The sequence below is a fragment of the Silurus aristotelis genome (genome assembly GCF_946808225.1).
Source record: "Silurus aristotelis genome assembly, chromosome: 18".
NCBI classification, from domain to species: Eukaryota; Metazoa; Chordata; class Actinopteri; order Siluriformes; family Siluridae; genus Silurus; species Silurus aristotelis.
Window position 1 is genome coordinate 8,415,721 of NC_139591.1, and position 22,218 is coordinate 8,437,938.

The 22,218-nt window shown below is 38.2% G+C and overlaps 2 protein-coding genes across 2 annotated transcripts in view; one reads left to right on the forward strand and one right to left on the reverse strand.

Moving 5' to 3' along the window:
* Positions 1-22,218, forward strand: part of mpzl1l (myelin protein zero-like 1 like) — a 186,027-nt gene that overhangs the window by 91,697 nt on the left and 72,112 nt on the right. The gene's annotated exons all lie outside the window — the stretch shown is intronic.
* Positions 105-18,322, reverse strand: ilk (integrin-linked kinase). The gene is made up of 13 exons (XM_083569136.1): positions 18,006-18,322; positions 15,134-15,308; positions 8,174-8,339; positions 7,954-8,049; positions 5,301-5,397; positions 5,089-5,172; positions 4,749-4,834; positions 4,495-4,604; positions 3,133-3,260; positions 2,835-2,956; positions 2,405-2,504; positions 2,170-2,300; positions 105-1,685 (listed from the first exon to the last, which is right to left on the reverse strand). The coding sequence occupies exons 2-13, from the start codon at positions 15,220-15,222 to the stop codon at positions 1,536-1,538; spliced, it is 1,359 nt and encodes a 452-aa protein (XP_083425262.1). The 5' UTR covers positions 15,223-15,308; positions 18,006-18,322; the 3' UTR covers positions 105-1,535.

Consider the following 22,218-nt stretch of genomic DNA (forward strand, 5'->3'; position numbering starts at 1 on the left):
TGGCAAGATTTTTTTTTTTAAAACCCCGATCAAGATATAAAACCAACAAACCCCAATATACATTTTATTATTTTTTTTTTTTAAGAAAATGAAGCCAAATCGGGTTAAGCAAGGCCAAAACACTTTATTTGTTCGTCTTCTGTTGTAAACTCCTGTTAACATGAAAATATATATATAAACTGCCCAAAACAGGATAAACAAAAGGCCACAAAATATACTCAAAATATCAGCCGAAAAAAACTTGCATGATAATTTAAAATATAAGGATCTCTTCCTCCACAACCTAGAGGTTTACCTAAAGCTAAAGTAAGGAAAAAAAATCCCTTACTGATCTTATATATTTTATTTAAATCGTATATGAGACTTTATGATCATTTTCTCTCTGGCTCTTATAAAACACTTAGAAGCTCAGATTGGAGAATGAAAGCAGAAACAGTGGAGCTAGTGTATAGATGTAGTGTTGGCAAAAGTTCATAACAAAGCGTTCATGGGTTGGCAGATCCATCTCCCCCATGATAAAAAAACAAAACAAACCCATACATATGTATACAGCCAGTATAAAAGTGTTTAAAACGTTACATTTCAGCACACAACAAGGACAATGAAGATTAGATCATGGAAACGTTAGTTGATGAAACAGAGCAAGTCATGCATGCATTTATAGAGAAAAATGCTGCTTTCCTCTTGACCTGGATCGAAACATGATACAGGGAAACCTACCACTGATATAACCGCAGTCGTATTTTAATCAAGTTTAGCATGATGCTTTTAGGGCATGTCACTAATCTGGTAACTAGTTGCATGACAGGACAAAGAACTAACATTAGATATGGCAAGTCTTTCAGATTGTTCAGTACAAAATCTAAACAGTATAACACTTCTTGCACACACAAAATATTACTGGATGGCTGCTAGAAGTGGGGAATATGGCTAACATGGTACATTTGCTCAAATACATAATTCATTGCATATATAATTCTCTTGCAGGGAGTATATTTAGCAATACTCCATTCGCCCCAGAAGATAAACATACATTGCAAACAAACAGTTGAAATAAAAACTTCACAAGCACAGTTAATAATGCTGAAATATGACCCCGTGGAAGGACAGTGAGGATGAACAATGAAATGAAGGGACTAGTGGTTAGATGGTACACTTTAGTTGTTACGTACATTCACTGTGTCACATGCTCCTCATCACCAACACACTGATTTATGGCTATTAAGAGGCATTTAAATAATTCCATATCCATCTCCATAAACCGCTTACACAGAGCAGACATACATACTAACGTACACAATCAGCTACTGATTGTGTTCAAGAAAGAACAGTACAAGAGAGAGATTGCAAGGATAAAACTAAAGTGTCCAACACGTACAAAGCACGTACGTGCTGTCATTGCTGAAAGGTTACAGTGACACAGAGCACTTTGGTGAATGGCGGGTTTAAGGCAATACTGGTGCAATCAGCATATGATTGTTGTAGATGCGCAGGGGAGGTGTAGAACGAAGTGTAGAGAGATCAGTTGGGGCTCGTTATTTGTCTTGCATCTTTTCCAGGATGGGCACGATCATATCGAATTTGGGCCTCTTGGCAGGATCTTCGTTCATGCAGATCCTCATAAGTTTGCAGATGTGGGGTGAGATGCCAGGCGGGATGGTGGGACGCAAACCTTCTAGCGACACCTGGAAGACAAATTAGCTCAGTAAAAAAATATAAATAAAATGATAGAAAAAACCCACAGCAGATGTATTTAATATGTAATACTCTAATCAACATGTGCATGGAAAATGTTTGTTTATTATTTGTGAAACCACACTCAACATAGAGCATGGAGACAAAATATTCTTGTTAACGATTTAAAGTAATTATGGTATTTTTAATTACGTAAATCGTCAGGACACCAAAAGGAACTTTTGCCATGTTTCTACACGGACGGTTTTAATTGTCGGAATGTGGGCATCATGGCGGATTTTGGTGCTTGATTTGAAACTTGGTGCATCAGTAAAACAAATGTTTGGTGTCCTGTTCATTTATTTACTCTAGAGAGCACAACCTCGTCTCTCAACATTATATTTAGTAATAATTAATCGTTAAAAAAAAATTCACCTACCACCCCAACCGACCCTCACATACACACGTGGGCTGAAGGTGGTGACACACTCTTACCTTCATTCCGATCTCCATGTTGGACAGATCAGCAAATGGTACCTCTCTGGTGACCAATTCCCAGAGCAGCACAGCAAAGCTCCACATATCTGCAGAACGTCTGTTAATTTCTTCGGGCTTCTTCTGCAGAGCTAGTGGGAGCACATGAAGAAAAAAAAAAAAAAAAAAGGACACTGGGTAAGAAATCAGAAAAGATATAAAAATTTAATGAAAAAGCAAAATGAAAGAGATATACCCTCAGGGGCTATCCATGCTGGAGAATACATCCTGCCCGGACACTGGAAGGAGAATTTTACATCTGCCATACTTATCCTGGCTGTCATGTCCTCATCTATCTGTTAGGTCATCAATGGCAAAAAAATAAATAAATAAAATAAATAAATAAATAAAAAAGAGATGAAAGTAGTAATTTTCAGAATATACTATTCATGAAGGACAGAAAAATACCATGCATTTTAAATGTCTAGTAGTGGAGTAAAGTCAACTATAAAATGTTATAATATTGAACAGCCTGACTTGCTTCTAAACACAAAATGTTCAAAGTAAGAATCAGGTCTGGATGGTTATGCAAACTTGCTGCTTTTCTGTGCAAAATACTGCAGACCTCATCCAATGTACTGATACTCTTGAAGCCTACAATGATCGTGTGCTGATTTCATGCTTACCATGACACTCTTGCTGTTGAGATAGTGACGCGGAATCATGGGTTCCAGTGTGTGAAGGAAAGCCATCCCACATGCAATATCCAGGGCGAACTTCACCGCTTGCATCTGATCCACCACAAAGTCTAAAGTGATACGTATTAGGAATTCATAATCATAATCTAATAATTTTGCAACACATATACCACAAAAAGCAAAACATATCATTGTGATGCCAAACATGAGACACAAAACCACTTAAAAACAATGTCATTTTTGTTGTCTGTGTTCAGACTGTGTTGTGTTTAAAAATTTTACTCACTGGTGCCCTCATGGAGCACGTTGTAAAGGGAGCCATATGGCATCCAGTGTGTGATGATGACGGGGTGGGGAGCAGGGGGGGACTGACAGGCCCCCAACATGGGCAACACGTTGGGATGGGAAAATATTCTACAGTGGGTTACAAACACGTATGCACACATGACAGTTTGCAGACAAACATTTAAGAGCAAGTTTGGTTGAAACAGTTCAACTACCCCCATCAACAAGGGCTGCAGCTAAGGATTATTTTAGTAATAGAATATTCTACTAATTACTCAATCAATTCATCGAGTAGTTGGATGAGAAGTACTTTTTCTACAATTAAAGATTAATACAAAATATTCAAGAGAAAATAAGACAGGTCTCTATAAATGAACAAGTCATTTTTGTCATCTTTAGAAAAACATTTTTATTGCTAAAATTGCAATCTGTAAAAACGAAAACACATTTAGTGCATTTAATAGCCATATTACATCAAAACGCAAAAAAAAACCAAAAAACAAAAACATGCGTCTGCACAAAACAAGGTTGAAAACCTGCGTGCGCCACTAGTCACGCAAAAGTTGTGATTGATTAAAAAAAAACAATAAATAAAAAAACAAAATTTGACGGGAGAAAGTGCGCACCGGTAAAAAAAGTCCGAGCCCTTCGTATACACAATGTAGAAACAGAGGAGGAAAAAAGTGGAGTACGCAAGTTTCCAGCCCTGTTTCGAAATTTCTAGTTTGGTGAGTGGTGTGTCAGTAATGATGGTCCGTGGGGAAACATGTTTACCGACAGCTGATTACTGGCTGTTGCGATAATTTTTCCCTTCAATCTAATTCTGCCAGTGTCAGATGACCGTGAACCAAGAACCCGATAAACCACCTCAGGGAAAATGTAGAGGTGTGGGTCAGGTGGACAATACAGCAAGAGGAAAAACGTATTGAGTTACAGGGAAAAGGAGTGTTTGTATGACTTTTTTTGTCCGTTTGTTTATTATTAAGGAATGTCATAAAAAACAATCAACTACAGATTGTTTTTGTTTGCCGCTTGCTACCATTAGCGAGAGAAAGTGGGTCTGAACCCATCACGGATTAATGACAAAACTTTGGACGTGTCTTTTTCTTGTGTGCATCAATTTTTGACTGGCAGTCTGACATTATGACAACTGAGATCCTACACTGTGAAATGGGGGTCCTGTTTGTAATCACCAAGGAATATTAAAAATAATAATAATAAATCGTGCAGTGTGTGCCTGGCATAAAGGCTAGAAATGGGACAAATGACTAAAAATGTACAGTACAAGAGAACAAAATGATGTCATGCAATCCCCATTTCCGTCTGTAGATGTAGCAGCTACATAGGATGAGTGTATGTATACCTTAGTTTGGGGTATTCTTCATTAAAGTCACGACTCTTTCTGGTGGTCCAATCCCGAATGTGGAACACTTTAACCACAATTTCAGTCCCTTGCCAGCGGCCCTTCCACAACTATCACAGAGAGAGTAATCAACAACACAAATTTCAGAAAAAAGTCAATATTTCAAAGCCAAAGTAAGAAATATCCCAAAAGACAAAAACAAACCAAAAAAAATAAAAAAATGCCAATGTTAACAAAAAAAGAACTGGGCCCACCTCTCCTGAGTGATTTTCATTGACCTTGACCATAAATGAAAGCTGCTTGTAGTCTATTCCGGCATGCTTGTTTAGGGTGCCATTGCCTACAGATATCGAAAGTAAAAGCAGTGAAACTAAAGAACAAAAGGTATGTTTTAATACTGCATCTTTTTAAAGATGTTTCCTGATATATTCTGTAACTTCTTCCAGTTACATCACAGTGTTTATACTGGCGGTTCTTATTTTAAAATCACATTTTAATAAGCGCATAATTAGGAGAATCCTAAGCAAAACTTAACACAAACTGTACATCCTACATGCACATTTTCCACATTTTCCACACTGTGGGTGTGCTTACGTGGTCGTGTTCTGGTTGTGCCCTTCCAGAAGGTGTCCTTAAAGGGAACTTTGGTCAGATTTTGTCCTTGCTTCTCAGCCATTTCTAGATAAACCAGGATTTATTTTTGACAATTTTAGACAGTTGTGACAAGCAGATACAAAATAGCGTTTAAAACAAGAACTCTTTTAAGTTCCATTAGTTGTACAATTGGTCACAAATAGATTGATCACCTTTCAGATGGTCACGCAGGTGTGGCTTTGCTTTGTCCACTGGTGTTTCTCCATATTTGTTACAGATGCTCACCTGAGCACCGTTATTGACAAGGTCCTAAAATGGATTTAAAGGAGATATCAATTATGATATTTTTAGTAAGAGCAAGTAAAAAATATTATCATAAGAAATTGATTGTTTTAATATTTCAATTAGGTACAACAGATAGCTGATATTTATGTATTTATTCATTCGGCTTTTCCTTGTAATGATAATGGTGGCAAAAGGCAGGGAAAAATCAACCAAGACTTTTCATAGCTACAGCTTCCAGCTCCTTCTAGGAGACCCCTATACGTTCCCAAAGAAACTATGAAATAGTCTCTCTAATTGGTCCTGCATCTCCAGTGGGAGGTGCCTATTATTAATGAGGAATAGGATCGCAAAATATTTAAACAAGCTCTTTTTCCTCACTTGAACAAAGCATCCCAGTATTTTCTGAGAGAGAACCATAAGCCTTGGACTTTGAGGTGCTGATTTACATCCCTCTTTATTTAGTGCCAAGACAGGGATGGTACTTCTTACCTACACCATGCTGGAAACTTGTCCAGCCTTGGCTACAGCTTTATACCCTTTATACAAGAAAACCATTAATTGTAGTGGGGACAAGACACACCCTTGATGGAGATGGAAACTTCTACTTAATGCCAAACATATGGATACAACTTACAGTGGTCATAGAGATCACATTTAGAAGCAAACCCAGGCATTCACCCATGTTCAGTACCTCCCAAAAATGGCGAACAATCATAGGCCTTTCCAAAATCTATAAGACAAGTGAACTGACTATACTACCGTAACCCCTTTCAAAGCTGTGCAAAAGTAAAAGAGCTGGTTAACTGTTTCTTGGCACGCATAGGGTTAGAACCGCATACCTCGCGAGTCCCAGGTTTAACTATCTGATGGCGTATCCTCTCTACAGAACCCTGGAATGGCATTTTCCCAGGTGGCTGAGGAGCACAACTGCCCTATAATTGGAACATAGCCTCTTTTAAAAATAGGGACCACCATTCCAGTTTCCCAGACACCGCCTCAAATCTTCATTCAAGAAGCTTGTTGAACTTTGTCTTTCATTGACAAGATTTTGCTGTAGTAACCCCCAGATATAGAGAGGGAGTACATAACACCAGAATTTTCTGGCAGTGCCTCATAAAGGGAGGATATGTACTGTGGTTTAATGATATCCCCTAACTGCTCCTTCTATTGCTCAACAATATCATCAGAAGATGTAAACACTCCTACACACTTTTACAGCAAAAATTATGCATGGTCTTATCTCCCCTTCCTGAAGAGCTGAGCAGTTTGCCAGAACATTTTAGAGGCTACCCAAATGTCTTTATATAACTTTATTTGTCCTACAGTGGGGAAATTTCTCTGTTACAGCAGCAAAAACAAAAGTGCAAAATTATAATATAATAATAATATTTATAAAGTAGAGACATAATAAAAGTATATACATCACAGTACATAAAAACAAAAGAAAAAGAGATAAAGTAGTTACGCTTTCAAACATGGGTAATATTGCACGGTTTTAAATAGTGTTATTGCACAAAACTTTGTTATTGTTAATTTTGCGCAGCTAAAAACACAATAAGAGTGTGTATTATGGTGACTGGTTCACTGGGAGCAACTCTGATTGTACAGTCGAATAGCAGCTGGAAGAAAAGACCTTCTGTATTGCTCCTACAGACACTTAGGATGTAACAGTCTGTCACTAAAGGAGCTGCTCATACAGGGTTAAGAGTCTTCAATGCAATGATGATAGTTTTTCCACCATCCTCCTTTCTCCCACCTCCTGCACAGTGTCCAGGGGAATCCCCAGGACTGAGCTGGACTTCCTGATCAGGTTGTCCAGTCTCTACCTGTCTACAGTTGAGATGCCACTGCACCAGCAGACCATACCATAAAAGATGGCTGAGGCCACCTCAGAGTCAAAAAAGGTCTTCAGTAGCTCTCCTTGCACTCAAGAAAAGTTCTCTTAACACTGGTGTCCATCAGTGTACTCTAGAACTACTGTCACACTGATACAGTCATTCTGTCACAGCTTCTTGATTTACATGATACATAAAGGTTTGGACACTAGCAATGTTCTTCTTCATCTTATCCGTATATATTTGCATTTACTTGAAATACTGTGCAGACTTCTAGCTATAACTAGTTAGCTGAGATAATGCAAAATATTATTAAGATAGAAATAGAGGTCCACACTGAAACAATCAACTGCCTGTTCTGTTTTCCTCACAAATACTACTGTACTGATAAGGATGTTTGTATAAATGGTTATAAAAAAATGGTTCTGCAATCTCTGATATGAAACCTTTGTGCTCCAAGAATAATTGCTAATTGCTAAATCTGTTGTTCACCGAGCAAACTGGTAATTGGGCATTTCTCTGTTGAGCTGGTGTGCTGGGGGGCAGTGATGCTTTAATGAAACTGTCGCATGCAATCCAGAAACACGGCTGACTGCAAATGACTGAAATTCAAAAGTACCGGTTGTTTCTGGCCGAACAATCTCTGGTACAGGCAAGGTTCGGGCTTCAATTTAAAGCCATTATGGTGATTTCCTAAAATCCAGTGGTTCTATATTATGGCCAACAGGGGGAGGCGTAAACTCACCTCAGCGACCAAGTCATGGCCCCAGAAACAGGCATAGTGGAGAGGGGTGTTGCCGTGTTCGTTAGATGCGTTGGTGTCTGCTTTGCACTGGATCAGCTGAATTAAAAGTCAACACACAAACATCAGTTTTGCACACCACAATGCAACTGTAATTCTGAACCAGCCAATAAAATCAGCATATCCTTCTATATATATAGAAATATGTGCCGAATCTGCAAACCTTGCCCAAGATCTCACGGTGTCCGTGGCTAGCGGCCAGGTGGAGAGGCGTGTCGTCTCCGCGGTTCATCACGTTGATGCGAGCTCCTCTCATAATGAGCATGTCCACCACATTGGTGCGGCCCTCCCTACACGCCCAGTGCAGTGGACTAAATCCATGATCATCTCTAAGACACAAACACAGAAGCATTACGGTCAGATGAAAATCTGACAAACGTTAGACAAAAATGAAGAAAACTTAAATACATACAGCAGATTTGTAGAACTTACTGGGTATTTATAGTTCAGTATCACAAGATTGTTTACACGTTGTACTTTACTGACACTGACTACTGTGGTGAGCTCATGTGTTCAAGTTAATACACATCACAGTTAGGAGTGCTGCCGTGAGCATGTCCTTACACGTTACAGAAATATTACCAAGTTAGGTAGCTGCCTCATTTGAATGAACTGATGTAATAGCTTTATAATCTCTTCATATTAGGAGGATTTTTTTCCTTTATTAAATAAAGCCACTGGCCACAGAAACTTCCACCGCCCTCTCTTCACACACTGCGGGCGATCCTACTCTCAGCTGTCAGTCTCTAAGGCTCCCCTGTCAGGTTATATATAAACAGCAGTTAACTGGCCCTCTGCTGTCTGCAGCACATCCTCCCCCCTGCTCTGTGTGTGTATGTGACATGCTAACTCAATCAGCAACGGGTTTTATTTATACTTGAATGCGGGATTCTTTCTCAGGCCATCCATTTCCTTTTTCATGGTCGAATGGGAACGGTTGTGAATGCTGATATCAGCAGTTTGGCCGGGGCCAGCGATTTGCAGCAATAATTACAGCTACTAAAGAAAGAGCAAGAACTTCACAAACTGCTGAGGGCTATCAAAATCAGAGGACACCTTTATCTTATTAGTAATCCACTGGTAATTCTACCCAAGTAGTGAGTTTATTACAATCGCAAAAATTCTTTGATTTTTTTTTTTTTTTACTCCTGAGCACAGATAACTTTAAGACAGCTGCTAGTGTTTCTCATGCTGCATTACTACATAGGCACTGACCACACACACTCACACACTCACACACTCAGCCACAAACACTCACACATAGTCATGCACACACAAATACAAACTAGGGACTGGATACATTTAGAGGGTTTAAAGGTCTCTGGATCGCGACCATGTAAGAAGAACGGTCCAGAACTCCCTGTCTACAAGATTTGTAAACAAGACCCTACAAAAAGATAAAAGACAAAAAAAAAAAAAAAAAAGGAAGCTTCTGAGTCAGACTTTTAGGTTAGGGAAGTATTTATAATAATAATAATAATAAAAAAAAAGAGCCAAGCAACAAGACGCTTTATTACACAAAAAAAAAAAAAAAGAGTCATGCTTCCTTCTGCAAGCGAGATATGCAACATTACAGCAGCTGTGCATCAATATCACACAGCTTTCACAATGATTCCGCAGAGAAAAGACTGACACTATCAAACATAGGAAGGAGGACTATTAGCGAAGCAAGCAGGAAAGCCAGGAAATAGAAAATACCCCTGGCTGCCCCCCCTCGCCTTTTTAGCATGTGTGGGTGCTGTGCTGTTCCTAGAAAGACACTCTCTTGTCCATGTAAGGATGTGAAGTCCAAAGGCGCACATCATTAACACTCATACTGAGGGTGTAAAAGAACAACCAACCAACACGAAGCACATATATTAGCTTGAGCGATACTACGCAGGATTATTAAAAGCTCCTACATAACACATCAAATTAACTATGCAAATAAAATTATGTTAATTTTTACTTCTTTCCAATAGCCAGAATTCTTTTTACTTCTTTTCGATTGCCTTTTAGAACCGCCCACAACCCGATGAGTGACAGTCATACTTTTATACTTCCATTAAATAATTGTAATTAATGCTTTTACACAGGATTATTGTGCTATTGTGTGTCTAAGGTTGGCTTAAGTATAATCAGCTCTATGATTTTTCTATATCTGTGATCACAGTATTCTTATACTTCTGTAATGGAAATTCACCACTAGAAAAAAAAAATAGTGGTTTATGTGGTAGAATACTTTTAGAGAAGTGTACTCAGTATTGTTTTTAAAAAATTTTTTAGAAAAAAATCTTTTTTTTTTAATTCTCCCCTAAATTAATGGTGCTATCAGCAACAGCAACATGTCCAGAGGGAAGTGCAAAAAACAATTCTGTTCAGGACTGTCCTGTAGATATTAGGCATAAATTAATCAACGAATGCATTCACCAGTCACCACTGTGAAGAGCAAACAGCTTGGCCCTGTTCACACCTGGTAGTAACATCCGTCTCTGGTGAGATGAACAGGTCCCCTGTCACTACCTATCAGATTTCATACATCATTTCTGCTGAAGGGTGTACATTTATTACACCAGTCTTCCACTGCATTTACAACCCCAATTCTGACACTGTGTAAAATGTAAATAAAACAGATTTCAAATTGAAGCAAATTTCATAAACCCTAATTTTATTCACAAGAAAACATAGAAATCATATAAAATGTTTTAACAGATGAAATGTACAATTTGAAGGAAAAAATAATGAATTTGATGGCTGCAAAACGACAGGGACGGGTCAACATAAGGTTGGAACAGTATGTTACTATAAAAAAAAATAAAAAAAAAATATTAAGGTTGATTGGCAACAGGTCAGTAGTATGATTGTGATTTAAAAAATAAATAAAAGGGTATCTAAGCAAGGCAGAGATTTAAAGATAGGCAGACGTTCACCAAGCTACAGCAAGCTATGTTCATATTCAGCATAACGTTCTTTGAAGGTTCTTTAATGTTTGTGGAGGTGGTAGCTCAGTGGTTAAGGCCATTGGTTACTGATCGAAAGGTCGGGGGTTCAAACTGCAGTATAGCCAAGCTGCCACTCGTGGCCGCTACCCCTTTATTTCTTACAATGGCAGTACGATTTCCAAACAGTCTTGCAAAGGTCTTGTACATTTTAAGCTAAAGCAGTGATGCAATGACACAATCCTTGCTTGCTGTCTGAGATGCACTGAAGCACATTCATGTTCACAACAGAAATGTGATGTGGACACATGGCCTTTGACCTGTTTATAACTGTACTTAGTGCAACCACCATTCAAGCAGATCACTCAGGAAACATGTTAGTGCCTTCTTGAACCGGGCCACGGGCAGATGCACTTTTCAGGTGCTACTGAGACCCCTGACCTTGCTGATGTAAACAGAACATTCGTGTGTCATGGCAATGTTGATTCTTCATGTACAACAAACGGACAGCAATATGTGCGCTAGTGCAACAGCATTACATCACATGCACATGGATTATACAAGGTAATAAAGTGTAGACCAAAATGTAAAGTAATTTTAATGTAAAAATTCTAATTAGGCTGTAATGACTTGCTCTTTCTTGTGATATGATTTGATTGCTGAACAACTTTCTGAATGTGAACTGATGGACTGCTGGCAGTAAGGACTTTAGAATGTGACAATTACATTATCAAATTTATCTTTAGATTATGTCATTAAATTACAACTGCTCTCTATAGAGCTGGAAATTATATAAAAAATTAATTATAATAAAAAATAGAAACATTAAGGGAGATAAAACACCAGACCATTACAAGCAATCCCCCCCCCCCTTCCCCCCATGCTTTATGGTTGTGTAATATACCTCGATACAGTAACTACAGCACATGAGGTCACTCATTTTTACCAGGAATATTCATTACGCACGTACAGACTTTTTTTCCGATTTTCATGTGGAAACATAAAACAAAACTTAGTTTAGAAAAAAGCTCAGTAGAATAGAATTCAAAAAATAAAATTCAGACTTGAATATTTTATAGATGTGATGAGAAGACAAAACACCAAATCTACTTAAATGCTGACAAACAGCTGGATGATGTTTTATCTAGGGCACAATCCCAATGTGAATAACAATCGCAAATGTTTTCCTTAGTCTGTAATAATGCACATAACTAACACACTGGTTCACTATATGCAATTAAACAGATTGCTATTCGTTATCCTAATCAATTTCCTGGCAACCAAAACAGAACTGAACTGAAACTCACACACACACGCACACGTGTGACTGATCTGTACAACCCGGACTCAACACACACAATCGCACTCACGTCACACATCCATGTTTTCAGCACCACTCATATTACTTCACCTCATTACTACAAACTGTTTACATGCTGTTTTTGCTCTTTTGAACAACATTTTGTTTAATTTCAAATGTTCACTCCTGTACTCAGTACTCTTTTACACACCGCAGTGTGTAATATAGAACAGGTTTACCGGCGGCACTATTTTGTGTATTTGTCCTACGCTGTCCTGTGTTGTCTTGCGCTGTCCTGTGATGTCTTTGCACTGTTTGCACACGATACACTTTATGTTGTGAGGACATTTACTAGTCCTTAGCCCTGTGTTTTCTGTGATGTAGCCTTATGTTGTTTTATGTAGCACCAGGGTTCTGGAGGAACGTTGTTTCATTTCACTGTGTACTGCATCATCTATATATGGTTGAAATGACAATAAAAGCTTATTGACATGACTTGACTTGGCACACTGGAGCTTGTACTTTCCTGGTGCACCAGCTAATAGACTGATGATTTCTCCACCCCTGCATACTGTTCTGAGTCAAATTCTAAATATATACAGTATCTGAACGTACAGCAGCTTTTATGCACCATTCGGTATTAAATTCGAAAGGGGATGTGAGAAGAAGCAGTGATGTTCCCCATCTTTGTCCATCTAACACACATGAAAGCAGAGCTCTCTACTTAACATGAGGGCATTCTGTTATTTATGCTGATTCTACAGACGAAACTGGCTTTGTTGGAAGCAATTTAAGTAATGAGTTGGTAAACAAAAGGTCTTCTGATTAAAGTTTCTCCTGCATCCAAACCAAAAAAACGTGTAACTAATTTTAATGCATGACAACACAGTGGAAAACCTTGAACTAATCATTGTATTGACAATTGCAAAATTCCTGTAGAATTAGACCATTGAGCGGGTCCAAAGAAAGCGGGTCCTCAAACTAACTGCGTGCTCTCAGATAAGATCTGTCTATAACTGAAATCCTAAAGCTTCCATGGTCATTTACACAGCCTGGATGTTTTTTTGCCATTTCCTGTCCCCTCCTACAACAATTTAGGGTCGTGACATCTAAATGCCTTTTACAGCCCTGAAAAAGCTGCAAATTTACTTTATGCACTTCATGAGAAATTCAAAGCCATGTTTTGTGACCAGTTCCAGAATGATATAATTCTAAACTTTATTATGGACAAGTGAGTGAACACCAGAATTGCAATTATATTCAGATAATTTTGGTGTAGCAGTTCTATTTCTGGAAGAGGAAAATTTGTGTGAAAGATTGTGTGAAAGGAAGAAAAGGGTGATAGAAAAACGGAAGACAGAAAGAGAGAAAAAGAGAATGAGCAAGACCACTGGTATGGCTCAAGTCAGAATGCTCGGGTTAGTGAGCTCATAGTATGGAAACTATTCGCCCCTGCCATTCCTGAGCAGTCTGGCTTTTCCTTCCCCCTCCCACCTCCACAATAGCAGTCAGTATAGTGTTAGAAACATGTAATGTAGTATGTACCTTATGTTAGTCACACTGCAAAACATACCTGGCTGAATATATAGGCCTAATCTTATCATTAATGAGTCTTCATTAGTCTAATTCAGTTGACCATTAGGGCGAGCTTGATTGCTTGATTGTTTCAGTGGTTAACAGTTTGAAGTATCCAGGAAATGCCTAGATAGGATCTACAAACGGATATGACGATTTGCTCAACTGTTCACGTGATAGTGCCTACACTATGAACAGAGAAGTGCCATGCTACAAACATGTATTTGCCTGTGATCAACACATCAGACAATGACAACATCTTAACATGTTGGAACTCTGCACTGGGAGTGTTATTAAAAGAATACTTTGTCCTGCACTTAATTGCTTATATCAATGGTTTTTCTTCATAGTTAATTCTCCTTGTCTAGCACATATTCTTAAATGGTTTTGTTTGGCAACAGTTTAGCAAAGCTAATACAGGAATGGACTTTTGCCCGAAATGTCTGCATAAATACTAACTGAACTGAATGCAGAATGAATGGGATCTGCTTCAAATATGCTTGGATTGGGTGCCTAAAATGATATCACTACCTATTTCAACGTAGCAGCTAGAAGAGCTGTCTGGAACATTGAGTCAAGGATAAACGTTGTATATCCCTGCACCATATAGGGACGCGCGTTCGTTTTCTCAACTCCAGCATGTGCACGGCTTTTTCCACTGTCACCCTTCCAACGAAGCCCACGTTCACCGATGGTCTTTCGGTGGAAAATAACTATGCTGTCAGCGAGTTATCTGAAGAGCCAGCACTGTTTGTACCGTTTACTCGCTGAGAAGAAGAATGTGGAAGCAAATTGTAAAGGCACAAGCAAGCACTATTATCCAGCAATCAACGGTTCCTCCAAAAACTTCGGGACCAACACCATCACACTATTTGGAAGAGTGAACTGCAATCGAGTACCAACTCACTGAACTCTCATAATGTGGATCATTAGGATTCCCATCACACACTGAATGTTACACACTGAACCACCACACCTTCCAAAAGGGATTGATTGGATTGAATTGAACCTCGAGATTTGTAGAGAACGGAACAAATTAAGGGCTACAATGAAACACACACCAAAAAAAAAACCCACAATAAAAAGACATGGCATAACAGTGCTTAGAGTGTAAGTGAAATGCCAAGCAACAAGCCAGGTCAAGTATCCTGCCTGCTTAAAGTGACAGACTCCGTTAAAAAATGCTTAAAGATTAACTATAGTATTTTGCACAAAACTGTAATATTCAATTGATCCGTGGAATGATTTAGCCTCAAAGACCGCTTCAATGATTCAGCTGTTTCTCGTTAACAGTTAGAAGCATTTCACATGTATCTAGAAGCGAACTTACCCTTGGTTTAGGTCGTTCTCCGTGTTGTCCAGCCAGAGGCGGACGGCTACAGCGTTCCCTTCTCTGCACTGAGTGAAGATGTCGTCCATTGTAGCTCGCTAGGTTTCCTCTGCCTAAAATAATCCTTCGTCCCCTACCAGGAGTGCCCTGGGAGAGGGGTGTTATATAGCGCTACCTGGAGCACACAAGCAGAAGAAAATAAGACATTTACATCAATGAGAATAAACATGATAAAGCCCTATTTTCCAGCAGTTACACATTCGAGAGACATGACAGTTTGTTACTTTACATATTAACCAGGTAGGTAATATAGCAATGTTATCAGAACTCCTGTTATTCGTCAACTGAAGACATAAAAAGTAATGAACAATTCAGTCGGATATCTATGTGGTGTGCTTCATGTGTATAGACAATATGGTAAAATATTACAATACATGCTCATGATAAATGTGCAGTACAGTGCTAATGTTTTTTCTTACATCCCACCTCACTACTTGTTTAGCAGTATATGGGTGGCATTTAACAAGAAAAATAAAATACAAATAAAAACTCTGACAGGTTTCTTATTTTCAACTCCGTCTCACCACATGTCATTAGCAAAATGCCTGTGGAGTCAAATTACTTTAGTTAAATATAGTGAAACTTTCTAAACATTTACAAGAACAAATAGTTGCCTGTTATGTTTTGGAAACGTTAAACAATTTTGATTCAAAATGCTTCAGAAAACATTACGTGTTATTTTACAGATTGCTTTTGGGAACATTTTTTTGTTGTTTGAACAGCTTTTGTTTTATTGGAAATATGAGAAAATGCTGCATTTATTGTTTTATATCTATGTGCAATCTTGTTTTTAGCATGTTTCATTTCTTCACATTTTGAGATCATAAATCATAGCCTAATACTACACAATTTATTTGGTTAAACACGTTCATTCGGTTAAATGTGGCAAAATGAATTTCAGGTACAGTTGACTCAGAAACACGTTTGTGATGTGCTTAATGGTAATTGCTAAGCTGCTGGTTGGTCTGTGTACTATTTTTCTGCCATTCCCAAAAGTAGTTGGCAGAATAATTTTCAACAAATCTCAAACGTAAGATATAAAAATGAGATAATCCTAATTACAAAAAATCAGCAGGAGCTTCATTTCGCACTGACTATTTGTTGGAAACATTTAAAGACATTTTATTATGAGAAATCTAGAGACAGCAAACAACGGACTTAAAGTAACAGAACACATTGCTATAAGATGAAGTTTGACTGAGTTACAGCAGAGACTTTGCTTGGCTATTTAGTAATCAGATGAAGAAATCAACGTTATTAAATAGCGATATATTAAGTTGAAAGTAGACTCTCTGTCTCAATATGTATCTTTATTTCTTAGTACAGAGTGTAGAGGGAGAGAGATGGGCTGAATAAAGAACTGTAGGGCTGCTGCATTGCGCTCGAGGTGAAGATGAATTCTCACTGTCGCCACGATAGATTAGTTTAAGATATGTAGATGGATGGATGGATGGATAAATAGCAAAGGGTAATGTTACAGCAGCCAGTTCACCAACATACAAAAACGTACAAGCAACACAGTGTAGAAAAACCTATGATACACAGTTAGTACACTGCACATCAAGGTGCGTTTACGTGGTGAAATGTTATGCGCGTAATAATTTTTCCATGTACATGAAGTTTTTGTATATGCAAGTAGAAAATTAAGTAACTATACATAGGGTGCACCAGCAAATTGTAATAGTGAAAAAAAAAAGAGAGAATAAAAGTGCATGATCATATCAGGGCCATCAGATGGACATCTTAAATGAGACTGTAGATGAAGGTGCATTGATGGGATCTTAGCAGATCAACGTTAGGTTAATAAACACGGAACAGAAAGTATACATTATAAGCAGACAGTCGAATGAAACGGAGTTGTTACTGATGTAAACGTAATTGATCAGAAATCCACACAACTGATTATTGTTTTGAAATTAAGTGGTTCCTGGTGAATAAAAATCCTTGTCCTTATTCTACCTTCTGTAGGAGATGGTCTTAAGACATTCCAAAAGAGTCAACCTAAGCAGCTTCTTCCTTAATGGAATGCAGGGGATGTGATAATAATGTCCATGACAGTAAAACTGATGTATCCTGCAGCTGAGTACAGACACATGCCTTGTCTGCAGTTACCAGAGAAAAACATCAATCATTTACACTCTAATTGATCCACCCTTTTATTCATAGATGAAGCAATAACCCTAGAATAAGTTACTATTACTTCTCTCTAAACACTTTCATTCTGAGGAGAACATCATGTTTGCATTATGTTACAGTTTAAACTAAACGTTGGTCTGGAGGGGGGAGAAATCCAACACGATGACGTCACAAAATCACAACAAGACCACCTCTGCCTACATTCATATAAGGTCATGAAAAATCTAACACCCGGCACGTTTCTAAAAGAAATAATAGAATAGGAGTTTTTAGCTTGAAAGAATAAACAATCTTCTTAAAAAAGATGAGGGGTTTTAAAGCTATGCCTGAAATGTTCAGACGTGGATTCGGGATTTGTGACGTTAGCACTGCAGTTTGAGATTGTGTTCGCTGGGGCAGAGGAGAAAAATAGAGAAAAGTTAGTAATGAACGCAAAAAACCTAAAAAAATAATGACTAAAATATTCGCCTTCGATACATTTCCGTTTATGTTTTTAAGTGCAAAAAAAGCAAGAATGGTATTCAATGAGCTAACCCAACTCTTAGCCATTTTAGCTTAGAAGGCTAGGTCGTTAGCGAACCGTAGATCTGCTGAGCAGACCGCAGGAGTGCCTTTACCCAAGCGGATTATTCCACTGAAAGTCAATGAAATGTGAAATATAAACCTCGGTTATTACCTGTTGAAGAGGCAGCTCTGGCTGAAGTGAACAAGCCGAGAAAGGACAGTGTGGCGGACACTAGCCCTCACTGTCCACACCCTTCTCGGAGACTTTACGTACAGAATGAGGAACCGCCTTGCTGGGAGTGTAAAATCGCTCCCCCACACATAGAACAACCAACCTGCACCGCCCTCTGTTGGGAATCCGCTCAAAACCCGTGCCCTCAGGTGGCAATTTTAGAAAACACTATAGAAAACAAAGTCCCGAGGACTTCCACAGGTAGAGTTATCTACAGAGATGATCAGAAGGTCTGTGATGAAGATGAATCATCTGAGTGAGTGGTATCTTCATCCAGCGCAGGGGCGTAACCATCATTTCAAAAGTGGGGGAGACGATATGTCTAGTGTTACCTGTTTTTTTTTTTCCTTCAGTTAACCGTTGTGTAATTGACAGGTTTTACTTGTAATCATAATTTTTTTGCTTTATATGCTTTATGATTATATATGATTATAAAACAGAAAGAAAGAAAGAAATACAACAGCTTGCCACTGGGACAGTACCCTTAAAAGGACATTTTTGTACCTTATTTACCCCAAAAATGTATAGTTGTACATTAAGGTACACATTGGTACTCTAAGGTAGTAATGTGTACCTTTTTGAGTATAAAGTACAAAGATGTCCTTATAATGGTACTAAGAGTATATTGTTTACATATTTCATATTGTATTTTGTGTTTGTGCAGTACATGGCACACAGTAATAGATACTTGCACATTCAAATAATACTTTATTTTGTTCTATTCTACAGTCCATGTTTCAGGAATAAAAAACAAATACCGTATTTTTCGGACTATAAGCCGCTACTTTTTTCTTACATTTTGAACCCCGCGGCTTAAACAACGAAGCGGCTAATTTATGAATTTTTCCTGGGTTTTTCCCGGTTTCACAAACTTCAAGCCAAAAAACTGAGCGACATAACATTAGACCAATGAAATTTCCGAACGGAAACGAAAAAACGCACCTCACCTGTGTTCTGAGCTACACGGCTCGAAACGCACGATGATGCCAAAAGATAAACTCCCGATAGAAATAGTTGTAAAAGGAAGAAGGAAGACAGTAAACAATGACTTTCTTGGTAGGCTACTGTTTAGATACAAGCCGTTGTAACGCGTTGAGTCTGGGTGAAGTGAGAGCTCGCTAACTGCAGTTGCAACAGAAATCATATAAGCACAGACAGGTTTCCAAAACTCGTGCTTTTTTATTTTTCTTGGCAACAGCGTTACGGGTTAGTCAAAGGAACTTAGAAATGAGCATCAGAAAATAATAAGGACATATTCCTCGTCTTGAACACACGCAGTAATACCGGAAAAAATGCAGTGCCAGGCTATTCCCAAAATACCGCTCTGCTCCTAAAGGAAGCGCAACATATTTTACCCGTTACACCGTGTAACGTGTCTTTCGTTAAAGCCCGTGTAAAGTACATTAGTGTAGACACCTGCGGCTTATAGACAGGTGCGGCTTATTTATGTAAAAAATAAAAATATTTGTAAAATTCAGTGGGTGCGGCTTATATATGGGTGCGCTTTATAGTCCGGAAATTACGGTAATACAAAACAAAGTATTGAAAGAAAATATGTATTGAACTCAACTGACAAACATGTCAAGACCCTATATCAATTATACAATGAGATGAAATAAACATTGTGTCACTTTTTTAAAGCTTTTTACACAGTGTTAAAGCTAACAGATATCTCAACATATAAAGCTACTTAAAACTGTCAAAAGTGTTTCTGCGACGTTGCTTCTCATCTATAAAAGAGTTCAAGGAAAATACACAGAAAAAAGTGAACGTTTGTCCAAGCAGCTATTTTTCCTTATAATCCTTTAAATTCTTTAAAACTTGCTAATTATTCAACAAGAGCAACAGGCAGAGTTACTAAACATTGTGCAACACAATTCGGATACCATATGCCAATTTACACTGCTTGACTTTTTGTAAAAAAGGAGTTTTTTTTATCTTGTCTCTTTGAATTTTAAATCACTGTGCATTTATATACATTGCTCCATTAAAACCTCAACATGTTGTGAACACAACTCTCCACTAAAAAAGCGAGGGGGACGAATTTACTTTTTATAAAAAGTGCGTGGGACATATCCCCCGCATCCCCCCGTGTAACCTACGCCCCTGATCCAGCGAAACTAAAAAAAAAAATAAAAAAAAAAAAGAACAACACACTTTACTGTATGGGAAACATTGTGTACGAGAGGTCATTTCACAGGAATAAACAATCTACTTTTCTTTTAACTTAGTACTAATCTTCAAGATAGGAATATCATGCTTTTACATGTCAAAAAATACATGGCAAAATAAATTGAGGGCACTGAGGTTAGTAGAATTGTATAGAATTATAATTTTAAATGTTACTATATACTTACAGAGGAAGCAGGTTTGTATGTTTTCTTCAGTCCAGAGTTTGAACAGACCTTCTTATTCAATGGTTTTTCTTTATTTGTTGTTATTTGAAAATTTAATTTATGACAGATCAAATATGGATTATGTCGTCAACAAAAACATGTTAAGTATTTATATTTAAAAAAATTCTTTAAAATAGCCACCATTTGTTTTGACATATTTTGCCATGACAGCTTTGCACAATCTTGGCATTCTTTCGTTTAGCTTCATGAGGTTTGCATTGGTGTTGAGTGCTTGTTGGCTGCTTTTCCTTCACTCTCCAGTCCAATTAATCTTAAACCATATTAACTGTATTTAGATTAGGTGATTAGGAAGGCCAGATCATCTGATGAGGCACTCCATCACTCTCCTTCTTAAAGAAATATCTCTTACATAACCTTTAGCTTTTTAGTATGTTGGAGTCGTTGTCCTTTTAAAAAATTAATTTGTTGAAAAACAAAGGATGGTCTCACCAGTGGTGGGCCATCATGGCCAGCAAAGCCTTCTCTGCTGGCCTAAACACTATCAGAAGCACTGACCTACATTTACAATCTAATTTCTAATATTTGTTCCATGAAATTGTATAAATTTTTTCCCAACAGTTTATTCACTTTATTTTGTAGCATTTCTCTTGGCTGCACTGTTTCCAGTAGGTGTATGTAGATGTTACATTTTTTGTACAATCAGATTTCAGCCTTTATGTGCTGCCATGTCAATCTAATCTGTCCAGGGCCTTTACAATCAGTAGTGCTGGCCTTTTTTTTACCTTAGACTATATTAGCAATGGGTCTGTTTCTTTAACCAATCAGATTTCAAATTCACCTCACAGGGCCAGCTTGCTCAGAATAGCGTCAGCATTTTTCCACCCTCTAATTGGTTGGTCAGAGGGAAACTGTTACAGACAAGTTTGACTAGCAAAGCACATCTGTAATGATCTGCACACATCTGAGTTAGAAATTTCTCGCCTACAATGGCTGACGGAGGAAGAGAAATTGATTTGATCTCGGAAATTCTTAAAAATCCATTTTCAGAAAAGCCAGACATCAAAAGAAGAGGTCGGCCAACCCCGAAGCTAGCTAGCTTGTCTCAGCCCCGAAAATGGTTTGTTTGCCACTTTCAGACCAGTGCCTACAAGCGGTATCACTGTCTTACAGCCTCTGAGGAGCGGTGCAAATTATGAGTCTGCATCTCTGGTGAGTAGGTTGTATTTTATATCAATTTTGTATGTTTTTGTTATGTTATTAGACAAATATTGATTCTGAACTGCTCCAGGTGATGTAGGTGGCACAGTTGTGGTTGTAGTGTAGAGGTTTGCAGCTTGCTTTAGTAAAATAGTATTCACCCTCCATATGTAAAATGCCTCTCTCTCTCTGTAATGCCAAGCAATGTTACATTGCGTTTTTGTATAGTATTGATGGTTTCTATAATTGCGATATGATAGTTGTGGTATTAAGAGGTGGATTAAATAGGGTAAGTCCCAACTGAAGGCCCAGGTACCAAATGCACGGCCTGCCATTGGTTTTTACTAAGTTCAAAACAGATGAGCTGGCATGTCGCTACAAAATGCTGTGGTAGACATGCTGGTAGAGTGCCCCCTGTCACCTACGAAGCATTCTCACACCATCACTCCTCCTCCTCCTCCAGGCTTTACAATGGGAACCACACATTCAAAAACCACCAGTTCACCCTCGCTACGTCTAACAATGATAGCAGGTACAAGCAAAAATCTCAAATTTGGACTCATCAGACCAAAGGACAATTCTGCACTGATCTTTCGTCC